The sequence below is a fragment of the Mandrillus leucophaeus genome, unplaced genomic scaffold (assembly GCF_000951045.1).
Source record: "Mandrillus leucophaeus isolate KB7577 unplaced genomic scaffold, Mleu.le_1.0 Scaffold721, whole genome shotgun sequence".
Classification (NCBI taxonomy): Eukaryota; Metazoa; Chordata; class Mammalia; order Primates; family Cercopithecidae; genus Mandrillus; species Mandrillus leucophaeus.
The window spans coordinates 227,056-243,982 of NW_012107820.1; the positions used below are offsets into that span (position 1 = coordinate 227,056).

General features: G+C 42.6%; 1 protein-coding gene across 4 annotated transcripts in view; it reads right to left on the reverse strand.

The window, feature by feature from the left end:
• The window catches only part of LIPA (lipase A, lysosomal acid, cholesterol esterase), a 118,698-nt gene that overhangs the window by 35,231 nt on the left and 66,540 nt on the right, over positions 1–16,927 (reverse strand). Inside the window, exons 1-2 of one of the 4 annotated variants that reach the window (XM_011965358.1) lie at positions 4,440–4,761; positions 567–678 (exon numbers count right to left, since the gene is read on the reverse strand). In XM_011965358.1, coding sequence (XP_011820748.1) covers positions 567–677 — 111 coding nt within the window. In that variant the 5' untranslated portion in view covers position 678; positions 4,440–4,761. Of the gene's footprint in view, positions 1–566; positions 679–4,409; positions 4,762–16,927 lie in introns of those variants that run through there. The other 3 variants (XM_011965359.1, XM_011965357.1, XM_011965360.1) reach the window with 3 other exon arrangements.

A 16,927-nucleotide genomic window follows, 5' to 3' on the forward strand; every position in this document is an offset into this window, starting at 1 on the left:
AAATATCATAATTTAGCTTATTAAGAAGTATATATAACATTAAACTGAGGTTTGTTAACTACAGATTACCTGATGAGAAAAAGCTAGCAAACTGAATCTAGGATTCAGAGAAATTGGGCAAATTGTGGTGGCTCACACCTGTAATCCCAGCACTTTGGAAGGCCGAGGCAGGCAGATCACCTGAGCTTAAGAGTTCAAGACCACCCTGGGCAACATGGTGAAACCCTGTCTCTACTAAAATACAAAATAAGGTAGCCAGGCGTGGTGGCGCATGCCTGTAGTTCCAGCTACTCGGAGGCTGAGGCTTGAGAATCGCTTGAGCCCCTGAGGTGGAGATTGCAATGAGCCAAGATGGCACCACTGCACTCCAGCCTGGGTGGGCGGGTGACAGAGTAAGACTCCGTCTCAAAAAAAAAAAAAAAAAAGATTCAGAGAAATTGAAAAGCAAAGGAGTTGTAAAGAGATGAATGTATGAGTACGGCTTCATGTAGCTCACATAACTGGATCTGAGAAAATAACATTTGTCACAGATGCATTTTAAAAGTATATAACTTTGAGAAACTTACCACATTCATGTTTGTTTCAGGATCCACAGCTGTCAGTTTCCCTCCGGACCCCTCAGAATGCAGGGTCCAGAGAACCAAACAGACCACCAACCCCAAGAACCGCATTTTCATTCTGTATAATAAAACAGTCTATTATTATTTGCTTTTATTTTACTACACAAAAAGATTCTGGTAAATTAATGCTCCCACAAAAAGTTCTGAACCAGATTTAGGGCAAGTAAAAGGTGAAGGGAAAATATGAAACAAATGACTCCAGCCATATCTGAAAGGAGAAAATAAGGAATTTTTTATTTTATTTATTTTTTTTATTTTTATTTTATTTTATTTTATTTTATTTATTTTTTATTTTTTTGAGACAGAGTCTTACTCTGCCACCCAGGCTGGTGTGTAGTGGCGCAATCTCAGCTCACTGCAACCTCCACCTCCTGGGTTCAAGCAATTCTTCTGCTTCAGCCTCCCGAGTAGCTGGGACAACAGGTGCACACCACCACACCAGGCTAATTTTTGTATTTTTAGTAGAGACAAGGTTTCACCACATTGGCCAAACTGGTCTCGAACTCCTGACTTCGTGATTCACCCACCTCAGATTCTCAAAGTGCTGAGATTACAGGCATAAGCCACCACGCCTGGCCAGGAATTTTTTGTTTTGTTTTGTTTTGTTTTTTTTGAGACTGAGTCCCGCTCTGTTACCCAGGCTGTAGTGCAATGGCGTGATCTCCGCTCACCACAACCTCCACCTCCCGGGTTCAAGTGGTTCTGCTGCCTCAGCCTCCAGAGTAGCTGGGATTACAGGAGCAGGCCACCATGCCCAGCTAATTTTTGTATTTTTAGTAGAGACGGGGTTTCACTATATTGGCAAGACTGGTCTCAAACTCCTGACCTGGTGATCTGCCTGCCTCCACCTCCCAAAGGAATTACTTTTAACTAAGAAACCTCCCACCCACCACCTCCAGTTAATATATGACCTTTGGAGTCCAGCGTACCCACACACCTCCTAACCCCAAAGTTAAAAACAAATTGTTCATGGAGAAATAACAAAAGGCAAGACTTAGAAGAGGATAGTTTGAGAAAAAGAAAGAGCTACAAAATTTCTGAGCTTGCTTATTTCCCACCTCTTGCCCTCCACCTGTGATTTAGACATGTTTAAGTTCAGCCACTATTAGCTTTTCCCTCCTACTTATTTAACCACTTCTGTTCTTGCCCCAATTATATGTCAGCAATTAAATTTGTCATTCATGGGGGAAAAAAAAAATGAAATGAAAGAAAATAGAGCCTTCAAAAGAAACAGAAAGGAAAAATTTGACCCGTTTCTCTCCTTCTGAAATTCTCTAACCATCAAATCAACAAAGACCATCTTGGTTTCTGGCAGTGATGACTCAAAATCACAGCAAAGACCTTGAGGATGCTGAAGGTAAAGTTAAATGCCTCTCCTAAGAAAACACAAATGGTTAGAGAAAAACCTATGACTATAGTCCAGAACTTCTACATTTTCAAAAAATAAATAGAACCACTTAAAAAGATACAGGCATGTATGCCCATACAAAGACTTGTACATAAATGTTTATAGCAGCTTTGGGTGTAATAGCCAAAAACTGGAAAAACCCAAATGCTTTAAATGGATGATTGGATAAATTATGGTATATACCTATTACTCAGCTATGAAAGAGAATGAACACAAAACAATATAGATGAATCTCAAACTAATTATGCCGAAAGAAGCCAGATCAAAATAAAGAAAAAAAAAACTACTGTCTGATTCCCTTCATATAAAACTCCACAAAATGCAGTCTAATCTATATTCATAGAAAGCAGATCAGTGGTTTCCTGGGGAGAGAAGGGGCAGTAAGAAAGGATTACAAAGGAGTATGCACAAATAATCTTTTGGGGGTGATGTACAGGTTCATAATATTGAATGTACCAATGGTTTCACACGTGTGTACACATGTAAAAACTTATACAATTGTACAATTGAAATATGCCATGCTATCGTATGTCAATAATACTCCAATACAGCTGTTCATTTTTAGTCTTGTGTTTAAACTGAATATTCCACAAGTCTTAAGAAATTGATTCTCAGGAGATTGCAAAAGTGAACTGACTCCCTTCTGTTGATGGAATTCTTCCTGGGATTATTTTTTTTCCAAGAATTAGTGAACTCTGAAATTCTTTTTTTCTTTTCTTTTTTTTTTTTTTTTTTTTTTTTTTTTTCAGACAGAGTCTGGCTTTGTCGCCCAGGCTGGAGTGCAGTAGCGAGATCTTGGCTCACTGCAAGCTCCGCCTCGTGGGTTCACGCCATTCTCCTGCCTCAGCCTCCCGAGTAGCTGGAACTACAGGCGCCCTCCACCACGCCCGGCTAATTTTGTTTTTGTATTTTTAGTAAAGACGGGGTTTCACCGTGTTAGCCAGGATGGTCTTGATCTCCTGACCTCGTGATCCGCTGGCCTCGGCCTCCAAAAGTGCTAAGATTGCAGGCGTGAGCCACCGCGCCCGGCCGTAAACTCCGAAATTCTAAAAAGGAGCAAACGTTATCCCCTTCAGTGTGCACTGGCAAAGCAAGGCCACTGCTTCTACTTACAACTTTGTACTTCTTTATGATAGGAAGGATTGTACAGCCACAGGCTATTTTTTATCATAAACGCAACCTCCCAAAAGTCTATCATTACTAGAGAACAGGGAGTAAACTGAAAGGGAAAAAATCAAAGGAATTACCACAATTTAAAACAGTAGCATCTGCAGTAGCTGCTTTCATTCAGCAGTTTTCCTACAGAACCTGCACCAGCTGCCTAGAGGAAGGTCCATGAGAGTAACAGCTAAATCTACTCAGCTGAAAATCTCACCCAGTTAAGTTTTCCTTCCAACACAACACTACATACTTAGTATGTTTTTCTCAACATACAAAGCCAAGCAATTCTTACAAAGGAGATAACTGTGAAAATCTCGAAGGAGGGGGAAAAAAAACCCTCCAGGCTGAATTCAGTGTGCTTTTCTGAGCTGTATTAACACCTTTATCTCAGTTCTCTAGACTTTGTAACAATGCAATTAGATACTTGTCTGCCCTCATTTCACCCCAGCCCAAGGCCACAGGCACAGCCTCAGTCTGACTCAGCTTTGCACCCCCAGAACCAAGCGAAGTGCCATGTATATATTGGACGCATAGTACAAATTCTGAAAAAAGATAGGAGCAGCCCAACAGTTCAGTGGCAGAAGAAAAGGCCCCAACGCAGCATGCCATTTAGCTTTCTACTAACAACAATTATTACGACTCACATTTAAGCTCTAGCGAGGCGCCAGCCACCGCAGGGAGCGCTTCTGATCTACTATGTCAATTACTCCTCCAACGACCCTATGGCAGTACCATTAATTCCATTTTTCAGGAATCTGAGGTTCACCCAGCTTAAGTACTGGAAGCAAAGTGTCAGCTGTTTAAAAAGCAATATCGCTGGGACTTTAACCAGGATTGATACCCAAGTCTGCTTTCGACCACGCCGTTGGCTAACAAGAGAGGTAGGATGGGATGCCTGGAGGAGCTAATGGGAGGAGAGCACGAGGATATAGAGAGAGGACTCAGACATCCCTGCTGTCCTCACGGTCCAGGAGCACTGGGCAACTTCACTGACCGGCGACCGCGCCTGTCCAGGAAAGTGAACAGCGCCCAGGGAAGAGTGGGCAACTTCAGCTCTCTGATTGGCAGATGCCTTGAGCCAACGCCCGCAGAAAAAGCACCCGCAGGCACCCCAGGCAAGACTCGCCGGGTTCAAACGCAGAGGGTCCTGCCGGCCGGCAGAGCCTCAGGGCGCGACCCTCCCCTTGGTGGAGGCACCAGCTTCCAAGCCGCACCCGCACCTGGCAGCGCCGCGGGGCCGGCACTCTCACCTGGAGCTGTCCTGCCGGGCCGCTGTCTCGAGTCGCAGTGCCAGCTCTCAGGGGCCGGGGTGCGGATAGGGTACCTGCAGGGGGCCTGGTCGGCCTTGTTCGGCGGGCGGGTGCCCACCACCCTCGGGCTATTTGTTCAGCCAATCAGAGCAGCCAGCCACCGGGAAGTGCTGCGGAGACTCCGCCCCAGCCCAGCGCGGCCGCTTGCCAGCTAGCCAGTTGATCCTGCAGAGCATGCGCTGTAGGCGGTCCTAAGAGATGGGACCCGTCCTCTGTCTCCCAGGCTGGCAGGTCCCCAGCTCTACCAGCGCGCCGCCTACGCATGCTCTCTTAGCAGAGGCTCTTTTAGGCGGCCTTCTGCTCCGCCCCCGAAGCTCCTGCAGGGCTGGCACCCTCAGCGCCTGACAGAGAGCATGTGGGCTCTATAAATGAAAGTGAATCATGTGCTCTATTTAAAGCGTTTATCATTGTGCCTGATGCAAAGCAATCTTGCTGCTTTTAATTTATTATTATTAAAGATTTGTTAAAAGAGGAAACAATATTCAATATGCACATATTATTTATTAATCATTTTCTAAAACAAAGATTTTATTGAGCACCTACTAAATGCCAGGCAGTAGTAAGATAGTGGAGATATGGAAACGAACTAAGCAAGGTCCCTGTTCTCTTGTGTATATTCTGATGGGAAGAGACACATCATGAATAACTACATAATACATGAGGTGGTGATAAGTGCTATAAAGAACAACAACAAAAACAAACAACAACAACAAAAAAAACAAGGGCTGGGCACAGTGGCTTATGCCTGTAATCCCAGCACTTTGGGAAGCTGAGGAGGGCAGATCACCTGAGGACAGGAGTTCAAGACCAGCCTGGCCAACATGGGAAACTCCGTCTCTACTAAAAATACAAAATCAGCAGGTGTGGTGGTGGGCGCCTTTAATCCCAGCTACTTGGGAGGCTGAGGTAGGAAAATTGATTGAACCAGGCAGGTGGAGGTTGCAGTGAGTGGAGTTTATGCCACTGCACTCCAGCCTGGACAACAGGGTGAGACTCCATCTCAAAAAAACAAACAAACAAACAAACAAAAAAAAACAGGGATAAGAAGGAGGATGATATGTATATGGTAATCAGAAAAGGACTCTGATGAAGTGACATCTAAGCACAGGCAAGGAGGTAGTCAATAGCCTTAGATACTGGAGAAAGCACATTCCGGGTGCAAATAGCAAGTACAAAGGCCCTGTGGTAGGAATATTCCTGGTGGGTCCTAGTCAGAGTGGTGAGGTCTTTGAGGCTAAAACAGAATGTACATAGTAGAAAGTAGTGGAACATGAAGTCCCAGAAGTTTGGTACCTTGGGAGCCACTTGTCAAGATTTTACCATATCTTCTGACTAAGATGAGAAGCCAGTGGAATATTTTCAATAGAAGGGCAGCATAATCTAGTTTAGAAAGATCATTCTGAACTACAGAAGCAGGGACACTAATTAGAAGGTGTATTAGTCTGTTCTCATGCTGCTAATAAAGACATACCCAAGACTGGGTAATGTATAAAGGAAAAAGGTTTAATTGACTCACAGTTCCACAGGACTGGGGAGGCCTCACAATCATGGCAGAAGGCAAAGGCATATCTTACATGGCGGCAGATCTGAGAGAAAGAACCAAATGAAAGGGTTTTCCTCTTATAAAACCATCAGACCTTGTGAGACTTATTTACTACCACAAGAACAGTATGGGGTAAACTATCCCCATGATTCAATTATCTCCCACCAGCTCCCTCCTACAACACATAGGAACTATGGGAGCTAAAATTCAAGATGAGATTTGGGTGGGGACACAACCAAACCATATCGTTCTGCCCCTGGCAACTCCCAAATCTCATGTCCTCACATTTCAAAAACCAATCATGCTGTCCCAATAGTCCCCCCAAGTCTTAACTCATTTCAGCATTAACTCAAAAGTCCACAGTCCAAAGTCTCATGTGAGACAAGGCAAGTCCCTTCTACCTATTAGCCTGTAAAATCAAAAGCAAGTTAGTTGCTTCTTAGATACAATGGGGGTACTGGCATGGGATAAATACACCCATTTCAAATGGGAGAAACTGGCCAAAATGAAGGCGCTAAAAACCCCATGCAAGTCCAGATCCATCAAGGCAGTCAATTCTTAAAGCTGCAAAATGATCTCCTTTGACTCTATGTCTCACATCCAGGTCACACTGATGCAAGAGGTAGGTTTCCATGGTCTTGGGCAGCTCTGCCCCTGTGGCTTTGCAGGGACAACCCTTCCTCCTGGCTGCTTTTACAGGCTGGTGTTGAGTGTCTGCAGCTTTCCCAGGTGCACAGAGCAAGCTGTCAGTGGATCTACCATTCTGGGGTCTGGAGGACAGTGGTCCTCTTCTCACAGCTCCACTAGGCAGTGCCCTAGTGGGGACTCTGTGTGGGGCCTCCAATCCCACATTTCCCTTCTGCACTGCCCTAGCCCAGGTTCTCGTTAAGGGCCACACCCCTGCAGCAAACTTCTGCCTGGACATCCAGGCATTTCCATACACTCTCTGAAATACAGGTGGAGGTTCTCAAACCTCAATTCTTGACTTCTGTGCACCCACAGGCTCAACACTACATGGAAACTGCCAAGGCTTAGGGATTGTACCCTCTGAAGTCATGGGCTGAGCTGTACTTTAACCTCTTTATCCATGGCTAGAGCGGCTGGGACACAAGTCCCTAGGCTGCACATAGCAGGGAGGACCTGAGCCAACCCAGAAAACTATTTTTCCTCCTAGGCCTCCGGGCCTGTGATGAGAGGGGCTACCTCAAAGGTCTCTGACATGCCCTGGAGACATTTTCCCCATTGTCTTGGCAATTAACATTTGGCTCCTCGTTACTTATGCAAATGTCTGCAGCCAGCTTGAATTTCTCCTCAGAAAATGGGTTTTTCTTTTCTATCGTGTTGTCAGGCTGCAAATTTTCTGAACTTGTATGTTTTGTTTCCCTTTTAAAACTGAATTCTTTTAACAGCACCCAAGTCACCATCTCAATGTTTTACTGCTTAGAAATTTCTTCCCCCAGATACCCTAAATCATCTCCCTCAAGTTCAAAGTTTCACAAATCTCTAGGGCAGAGACAAAATGCCCCCAGTATCTTTGCTAAAACAGAGCAAGAGTCACCTTTACTACAGTTCCCAACATGTTCCTCCTCTCCATCTGAGACCATCTCAACCTGAATTTCATTGTCCATATCATTGTCAGCATTTTGGTCAAAGTCATTCAACAGTTCTCTAAGAAGTTCCAAACTTTCCCACGTCTTCCTGTCTTCTTCTGAGCCCTCCAAACAAACTGTTCCAACCTCTGCCTGTGACCCAGTTCCAAAGCCACTTCCACATTTTCAGGTATCTTTACAATAGCACCCCACTCTACTGGAATCAATTTACTGTGTCAGTCAGTTCTTGTTTTTTGTTTTTTGGTTTTTTTTGTGAGATGGAGTCTTGCTGTGTCACCCAGGCTGGTGTGCAGTGGCGTGATCTTGGCTCACTGCAGGCAGTTCTTATGCTACTAATAAAAACATACCCAAGACTAGGCAATTTATAAAGGAAAGAGATTTAATTGACTCACAGTTCCACATGGCTGGGGTAGCCTCACAATCATGGCAGAAGGCAAAAGTCATGTCTTACATGGCAGCAGACATGAGAAGACATGAGAACAAAGTGAAAGGGGTTTCCCCTTATAAACTCATCGGATCTCATGAGACCTAGTCACTACCATGAGAAAGGTATGGGGAAAACTGCCCCCATGATTTAATTATCTCCCACTGGGTCCCTCCCACAATATGTGGGCATTATGTGAACTACAATTCAAGATAATGATTTCGGTGGAGACACAGCCAAACCATATCAGAAGGCTACCACAATAGTCCAAGTGAGAGTTAATAATGACTTGGACCAGGGTGGTGATAGCAGTGAAAGTGGAGAAAAATAGCCAACTCTAGGTATATTTATAACGTCGAACCAACAGGACTTGCTGGTGGATTGAATACAGGTATGAGAGGGACAGTAGCATCAAGGATGGTACTAATGGAGTTGCCATGAATTTGAATGGACAAAGTACCAGGAAGAGCAACTTGAGAGGGAAATTAGGAGTTTGTTCTAGATTTGTTGGTTTTGAGATGCCTGTTAGAGACCTGTATCAACTCAGGCCATATCAGGAAAAAGAAGTCACTCTAGGCATTGCAAACAGAGGACATGGTTACACAGGTGACAGCATTGCTGAGAAGACAAACAGGGTTCAGGTAGCACCACAGAAATTATTAACAACAGTGGGAAGAGCTGGAGTATCATTGGATGAAGGAAGTGTCATACCATAGACCAGAAGTTGAGCAGCAGTCTCCATCAGAGACACTACCCCTTGCCAAGAAAGAGAGGAGCTAGAAATAGCTGGATCTTCCCTTCCTTCTTCCTTCAGTCTTCCACAAGTCCCTTCTGAGGATCCTAGGCAGGCTAAAGCTGGCTGACACAAGAGCCTGCAGAAGTCAGACCACTCCACCGTCCACAAGACAGAGCAGAGCAGGGGTAGGACAGGGAATGGATTTGGAGACAAAAAGGAGAAGACTGGCAAAATATCCACATGGAGATGTTGAGTAGGGACTAGGAAATATAGATGTTGTATTCAAGCTCCAGGCTAGAGATATGATTTGTGACTAATCATATTAGAAACAGTATTTAAAGACATGAGGCTGGATGAGATCCCCTGTAAAGTAAGCATAAGTAGCAAAGAACACACGTAGAGATTCAGAAGACGTAAAAACTGAGAAGACAATGAGGTTGGAGGAGAACTGAGTGTGTTGTACTTGACATGAAGTGAAGAAAGAAATTTCATGAAAGAGGAAATGATCAGCCCAGGCACGTGCCAATGATAGCTTAAGTGAAGTGAGTACTGAGAAATGAGCAACAGATTGAGCAGCATTTCTGTGTGTCTGACATTGGGCAATATAGTTAACCTTTCTAAGCCTCAGTTTCTTCACTTGTAAAATGGGTATATAAAGGTAGTTTTGAGGATTGAATAAGACACTCTATGTAGAGGGCTTAGCACAATTTCGCAAAAGTAAAAAGTGATGCAGCCCAAAATACAACCCAGGCAAACTGAATCCAGGTTGTCATCTGTGAGTGAATGAATGAAAATATAACCACAAAGTTCCTTCACCCAGGTAGGTGAAGATTTCTCCTACTTCCTGCTTTGGGCCATTGTGATTCACAATGACTGGTGGATGACGCATACCTTTTCCATGTTAAACTTAATGAAAGAGAAAAGGAGACTCTACAGAAGAAAATGACATTGATTCAGGTTTGCAATGGGAATAAGTGTACCATATTATACTATGTGCATATTTAAAGAGGTTAAGACAAGGGGAAGTTTTTAAAGGCAAAATGAGAAAGAACGAATAAGTTGTTTTGAATCAATTGTCCTTGGCTACAAGGATCAATAACAAGGGTGGCATTGGTCCAAGGTCTGACAGACAGTTGCTGAATAGACATCCTTGCGGAAGTATTTTCTGTGCAAGGCTGCATTTTTGGCAGTCTTTTGTGATAGTTCTGATTTTCAGGCATGTGTGTGAGAACACTCGCTTTATGACCTTCCATGGGTCCATTTGCCAGTTCTTTAATATAAAGGACTTCATTTTGATTTTGACAATTTTCACAACTATAAAAAGAAACTTTTACAGAAAACAGGAGGTAGCAGTGGTGTGTGTGTGTGTCCATATATGCACATGTGTGTTTGGGATGGTCACTTTATATAATAAGCCAGACTGGTGAATTAAAGACAGAAACAATACTAATAGCAGTTCTGCTTCCAGCAAAGATAGAGTAACAATGACCTGATTTACTCTCCTACTTTAAACAGCTAAGGTGGAAAAAGTATGAAACAATAGTTTCAGACGTTGGACAACAAATAGTGCAAAAGAAAGAGCAATCCTTGAGAAGAGGAAAACAAGTGAAATGATCCCTGCATTGCCTCAGATAATTGCCTGGAGAGATTTTCCAGGCTGTACTTTAGGGAGGCCAAATCCAAGCAAAATCCAGCCGTTGATCTGAATAGAGGAGAAACATGAGAATTCAGAAGGCATTCTCATCTGGCAGTAGGAATTCTCATCAGGCAGCAGAGTTGCAGAGCAGAGTACTGGAGCAGAGAGAGCTGAAGAGAGGGAGGCTGTGGCAAGCTGCAGATGGGTTCCTTCAGGTCTTTAACTAACAGTTTGCATGTGAAGAGACTATGCTAGATCATAGTTTACCGGAAGGAACCACCTGCAAACAGTAAGATCCCCAAGGCTCACACAGAACTTGGAATGGTTTCAGTTACAATCAGCCAGAGTGGGAAAACATTGTAATACACAACGCACTCAATAAAAAATTCATAACACTATTGTCTCAGTAGTGGAGCAAGATCAGCCCTAAATTAAGGCTGCCTTTTAAAAATAAGAATACTGAATAAGAATAAGAATACTGAATACTGGGAAGTAGACCCCCAACTGATTTTTATCAAGGTTCCATGACAATTCAATGGGGAAAGAATAATCTTTTTAACAATGGTGCTAGAACACTTAAATAGCTATATGCAAAACAATGAACCTAGACCCTTAAGTCATAGAAAAATTAACTCAAAATGGACTGTACACATACATTTGAAAGTTAAAACTACAGGAGTTCCTGGAAAGAAAATAAGAAAATCTTAAGGAATTTGTGTTTTGTCAAAGATTGTTTAAACACAACACAAAAAGCACAACCTATAAAAGAAAAAATATCAACAAATTGGACCCCTTCAAAGTAAAATAACTTTTTTTCTCTAAAAAAAGACACATTATAACCATGATGAGATACCACTTCATACCCACTAGGATGGCTATAAGAAAAAATACAGGTAATAACAAGTGTTGATGAGGATGTGGAGAAATGTGAACCCTTGCACACTGCTACTGGAAATGTGAAATGGTGTGGCCACTTTGGAAAACAGTCTGTCTAGAAGTTCCTCGAAAAGGTAAACATAGAGTTATCATATGACCCATCAACTGCACTTTTAAGTATATACCCAATAGAAATAACAACTGATGTTTACATAAAAACTTGTACATGAATGTTCATAGGAGCATCGCTCAGAATAGCCAAAAATTGGAAACAACTGTATGTTCATCAACTGATGAATAAATGAATAAATAAAATTTGACATGTTCATACAATGGAATATTCTTCCATAATTTAAAAATGAAGTACTTATACAAACTACAACATGGATGAATCTTGAAAACATTATGTCGGATTTAAAAAGCCACTCACAAAAGACCATTCCACTTGCATGAAATGTCCAGAATAGTCAAATCTCTGCAGACAGAAAGTAGGTTAGCAGTTGCCTAGAGATGATGGTGGGTTGATGGCTAAAAGATGGGGAAGAGAGGGTGTTAGGGTGATGAAAATGTTTTAAAGTTAATTGTAATGTTAGTTGCACAGCTCTGCAAATATATTGAATGCCATTTTTCCCTTTAAATGGTGAATTGAATGATATGCAGATTGTATCTCAGTAAGTATTTTTTAACTTTATAAAATGATTTGCTCTGCTTCTTAAAAACTAAAACTCCAATCAAAAATGAGCAAAATATTTGGACAGACATTTCACTAAAGAAGATATATGGATGATGAATAAACATGTGAAAAGATGCTCAACACTGTTAATCATTAGGAAAATGCAAATGAAAGCCACGATGAGATAACACTATTCTACCCATCAGGATGGCTAAAATTAAAAAGTGTTGACAAGGATGTGAAGCAGCCAGGAATCTCTTTCATTGCCGATGGGAATGTAAAATGGGACAATCACTTTAGATAAAAGATTATAAGTAAATCTATCATATGACCCAGCTATTCTACTCTGAAGTATTTACTCAAGAGAAATGAAAGTGTTTGTGCACAAATGATCATAGCAGCTTTATTTGTAATAGCCATAAACTGGAAACAACACAAATGCCCATCAACAGGTAAATGGATAAACAAATTGTTGTGTATCTATACAATGGAATATTACTCTGCAATAAAAGAATTGTGATCTTCTGATGCACACAGCGACATGAATGACTCAAAATAATTATGCTAAGAGAAAGAAGACAGACAAAAGCAGTACATGTCTCATTTCATTTTCATAAAAATATAGAAATTGTAAATTAATCTACAGTGGTAGAAAATTAATGGTTTCCTGGAGAGGGGATATTTTTCTTTGGAGAGGAGAGGAGGCTGGATCACAGAGAGGCATGGGGAAACTTGGAGGAAATAAATATATTTGCTGTCTTCACTGTTGTGATGGTTTCACAGGTATATACACATATGAAAACTCATCAAAATGTACAATTTAAATATGTGCCGTTTAATCTTCATCTGTCATACTTGGATAAGCCTATTTTAAAAAATACTAATAGTCACTATTTATTGAGCCCTTGCTATATGACAGATAGAATCCTAATACTTTACATTCATTATCTTGTTGAATCAGTAACCACCTAACAGAAGTGTTTTCCCTTTCTTCAGGTGATGATATAGAGACTCAAGCCATGAGATGATATTTAAACTCAAGTAGCTTAACGCCAAAGATCCAGCTCTTCTTCACTATCAAGAATTTAACCCATTTTCATTCAGCAGTTCTTTGAGTGACAGGCCACTCTCCTGAGGGTTGGAGATTCAGAGCTGAACAAGGATACCTGGCTCCTACCCTCAGTGCCTAGTGGAGGAAGCAAGAAGATGGGGAACCTGAGGCTCAAAACAGGAAGGCCCAGCTCACCTGGCTTGTGGATGAGAGGTTGGGTAGCTGCGGAGATTGAGCCAATTAGAACAGAATGTTGTCTCACCCTTCATTGCCAGCAGGGGGCAGAAGTTCCCCAGGAAGACCGAGTCTGGACCTATGCAGGCTTGGGCCTCCTCCTGGGAGGTGCCGACACATTTTGGTACTTGGGGCCTCAGAGTCTCACAGGCCTTTGGCTATGTTTTCCCCACCTCCATACACATTTCAGTACTTAATAATTCAAGGTCCTCCATCTCCATATGTTCAGTAAAGGGAAAGAGGCTTTACAGAGCACATACAGGGCAGACTGCCCTGCCTCCCAAAGGGAGGCAATTTAAACATGTCCCACTGTGTTTTGTTTCCTTTGGAAGCGCCGATAAAAGGTTTACTAACATGCACTTAAAGATGGAGTTCAGGTATCCAGGACGCTCCAGGCTTTGACCCGCGATGGTGAGCAAGGAGGGTTCCTCTTCCTTTTCCTATGCTGGGCTTCTCAGTCAGTTTCATGACAAAAGGTGAAAGGTAGCTAGTAGTGACACATTCCAGCACCAGAAGAATTTCTAGAAATTATTGTCTAAGGGTCTTTAATTTCCAGCCCATAGTTGCCTTTGATTCCTATTAACAACATGTATGGACACCTACTAAAGAACTAGCCTGGAGCTGAGGACACAGAAATGACTAAGTCCAAGCTTTCAGTGTCCTCCCACATAATGTGAGGAATTGGATGTGATGCCTAGTCCAGAAGTCATAGCCAGAGGCCTTCAGATATGCATCCTTTGCCAAAATAGCTGGACCCTCTGGGTGTTCTAGAAATTTGAATTAGTAGTCAACAGTTAAAAATCAGAAGAGCTCAAGACCAGACTGGCCAACATGGCAAAACCCCATCTCTACTAAAAATGCAAAAATTAGCCGGGTGTGATGGCGGACTCCTGTAATCCCAGCTACTTGGGAGGCTGAGGCAGTAGAATTGCTTGAACCCGGGAGGCAGAGGTTGCAGTGAGCTGAGATCGTGCCATTGCACTCCAGCCGGGGTGACAGAGCGAGACTCTTTCTCAAAAAATAAATAAATAAATAAATAAAAATTAAAATTTAAAAAATCAGAAGAGCTCACATAAAAATATATAATCCTGGCTTCTCTTGAAAAACAGAGAGAATGCTGGCTCTTGATTACAAGATGAAATAAATGTCTTAGAATTGTGGGAAAATTCATTGGCATAGGTCAAGTCCAACCGCCTGTCAGTGCAGAGGAAAATAGAACTCGTCTCATTCTGTACCTTCTGTGGTTTATTATTCTTCTTCCTTGTTCCGACCTGTGCATCTAACACTAGTTTATATTGAATGGGCTGAACTTGCTGGGATACATTAAGAAATTCTGTCTCTCTATGATTGCCCTGCAATGTGCTGTTTCTGAGCTCCCCTCCCTATCACTTAACAGCCCGGTTGATTTTTTGCCGTAACCAATCCAATTCCAATCTCATTTTTCAATTCAAAGTGCTCCCCCTTTTTTACTTCAGACCTGCTTAAGATGAAGTCCAGCCATGGGAAATGGTATGTGATCTGCTCTTTCCCTTTTCCCAGGTCTTTCCTTACCCACCTACCCAATGCTTACTACTGGCTTCTTCAAGCTAGAATCAGGGAAAGATGAGACAATAGAAAAGGAGATTTTTCTTGTTACCTGACTGGTGCTGAGGACTTGTAAACTCCTGGTATTCCCTATGGGAAAGGATATGATTGCTAGTTCTCTCATTTAGCACACACAAATGGACTGAACTTTCCAAAATGAAAAATCAGAATATAACATCTGACAGTGGCAAGTTACTATGCAGGCAATGAGGCATGAATTAAACAGCATTGAGTGTCTAGTAAGTCTTCCCTCAGTGGCCACAGGTCATCCCTGGAGTCTGTTTACAAGCCATTCTCTTTGCCTCTGCATTCTCCATTCAGCACTTGTTGGCATCTCTCTTTTCCTTTTCTCTCTATACCTACAGCCTAAGGCTCCTAAATGACACCACAATGAGCACAGGGTCATGGAAACTCAGTATCTTTCTTCCTGTCTGAATCACAGCTTTGCAAAGCAAACCTTGACATTTTTATATCTTCACTCCGCAGATGTCCTCAGACTATCCCAGCCTTTTTACAACCTTGCTATACAAAGAATGGTCCCTGGCCCAGCATCTTGAGATCATCTGGGAATATGTAAGAAATGCCAAAATTCCGGCCTCACCTCCAAACTGCTGAATCAGAGTCTGCATATTTATCAGATCCTGGGGTGATTCCCATGAGGAATGTTTGAGAAGCACTCTTTACAAGATTCTAATTCTATATGTTAAATGTATTTTTCATATTTGTAGTAAATTTCATCAAAACAATTCCAAACCCTTTCCTCACGTTTCCTCAGAAATCCTAGTGGGCCCTTATCTAGGATTCCTCGCAGTTGACCATCACTTTTTGTGAAGCGAACAGTAAAAACTGCCAAGCCCAATCACATGTGCAGTTGTTGGAGTTATGAAAACATACTAACATGTTGCTGTTGGCAGCTGATGCAGAATAAAGAGGAGCGGCAACTAGAGATTCCATCAAGTCTTCATGCATTCCTTTCTCCTTTCTTCCCGGAACTTCTCTTCACATACAAAATAGATATCAGGGTATCAGGGCCAATTTGGCTTTGACTTTCACTTCTCTTCCTCCTAATTGCCCTTCACCACCTCCAAGACTCCCTCAGTGAACTTTCTTAAATGAAGTGCAAGCCTATTGGTCCATGAATAGATCCTGAATTCCTGCTGGATGACAACAGGTTTGGTTTTGCTCCAGGGTTGGTGACCTTATTCTGACTTTAGAAAGATTATAAAAACAATAGAAGGTCGTGTTAGTGGTATTGGATTTTACTTACTAAGTGCTCCATTTTGTGGGAAATTACCAGATATCTTTTGGTGGATTGCTACCAAAAACTACAAATAACACTTTTGATATGCTTGCATCTTTGGTTGGTTTTATGTTCAGGAAAACAACTTCATCTCTGTGATCCTTTCTATTTGCCATGGTAAAAACTCCCCTGTCCTCTAACCCTACCAAACGTGTCATGCCAAAGCAATACAAAACCTACACAGAAAGTTATGATTAATCAAAAGTTGCTTGAGAAGCATAGATTTAGTTCAAAGAAGTTCTGATAGCATATGGAACTGTCATAAAATACTTAGGGTGTCACTTTTCCAGCCAGAAGCCTTTGTGGCTATTGGCACCTTTGCCTGAGCTTTACTCAGGCCTGCTGGGCTTGTTTTGCCCACTCGGCCTGGCAGGCTGTGCTTGGCTCATGCTAACTGACCAGATGCCATGCCTTCCAAGGGCAAGCCAGGTGTACAGTGGCAAGGGGTGCATGAGCAAGTGAGTGTGGGGTCCAGCCACTGCGGAGAGTCAGGCAAGCCAGTTGCTCTGGTGGGGTGGGCAGCTGCAGGCACCAGTACAGAAGCTAGCTCTGTGCAAGCCTACTGCTGGATAAGATGCACCACAAGCAGCTTCTGCTGTGGGCACCCAAGTCTAGATGAGGGGAATGTGCTGGCCTTCAGAGACTTGGAGATGCCAGAAACCACAAAATCCCAAAGAAGGTGTCACAGCCCTGGCTTGGGGAGCCCCTAGATTTGGGCTCCTGGAAGGGCCTCTGCTCTTCTCTGCTGCCCTTCTGTCCTT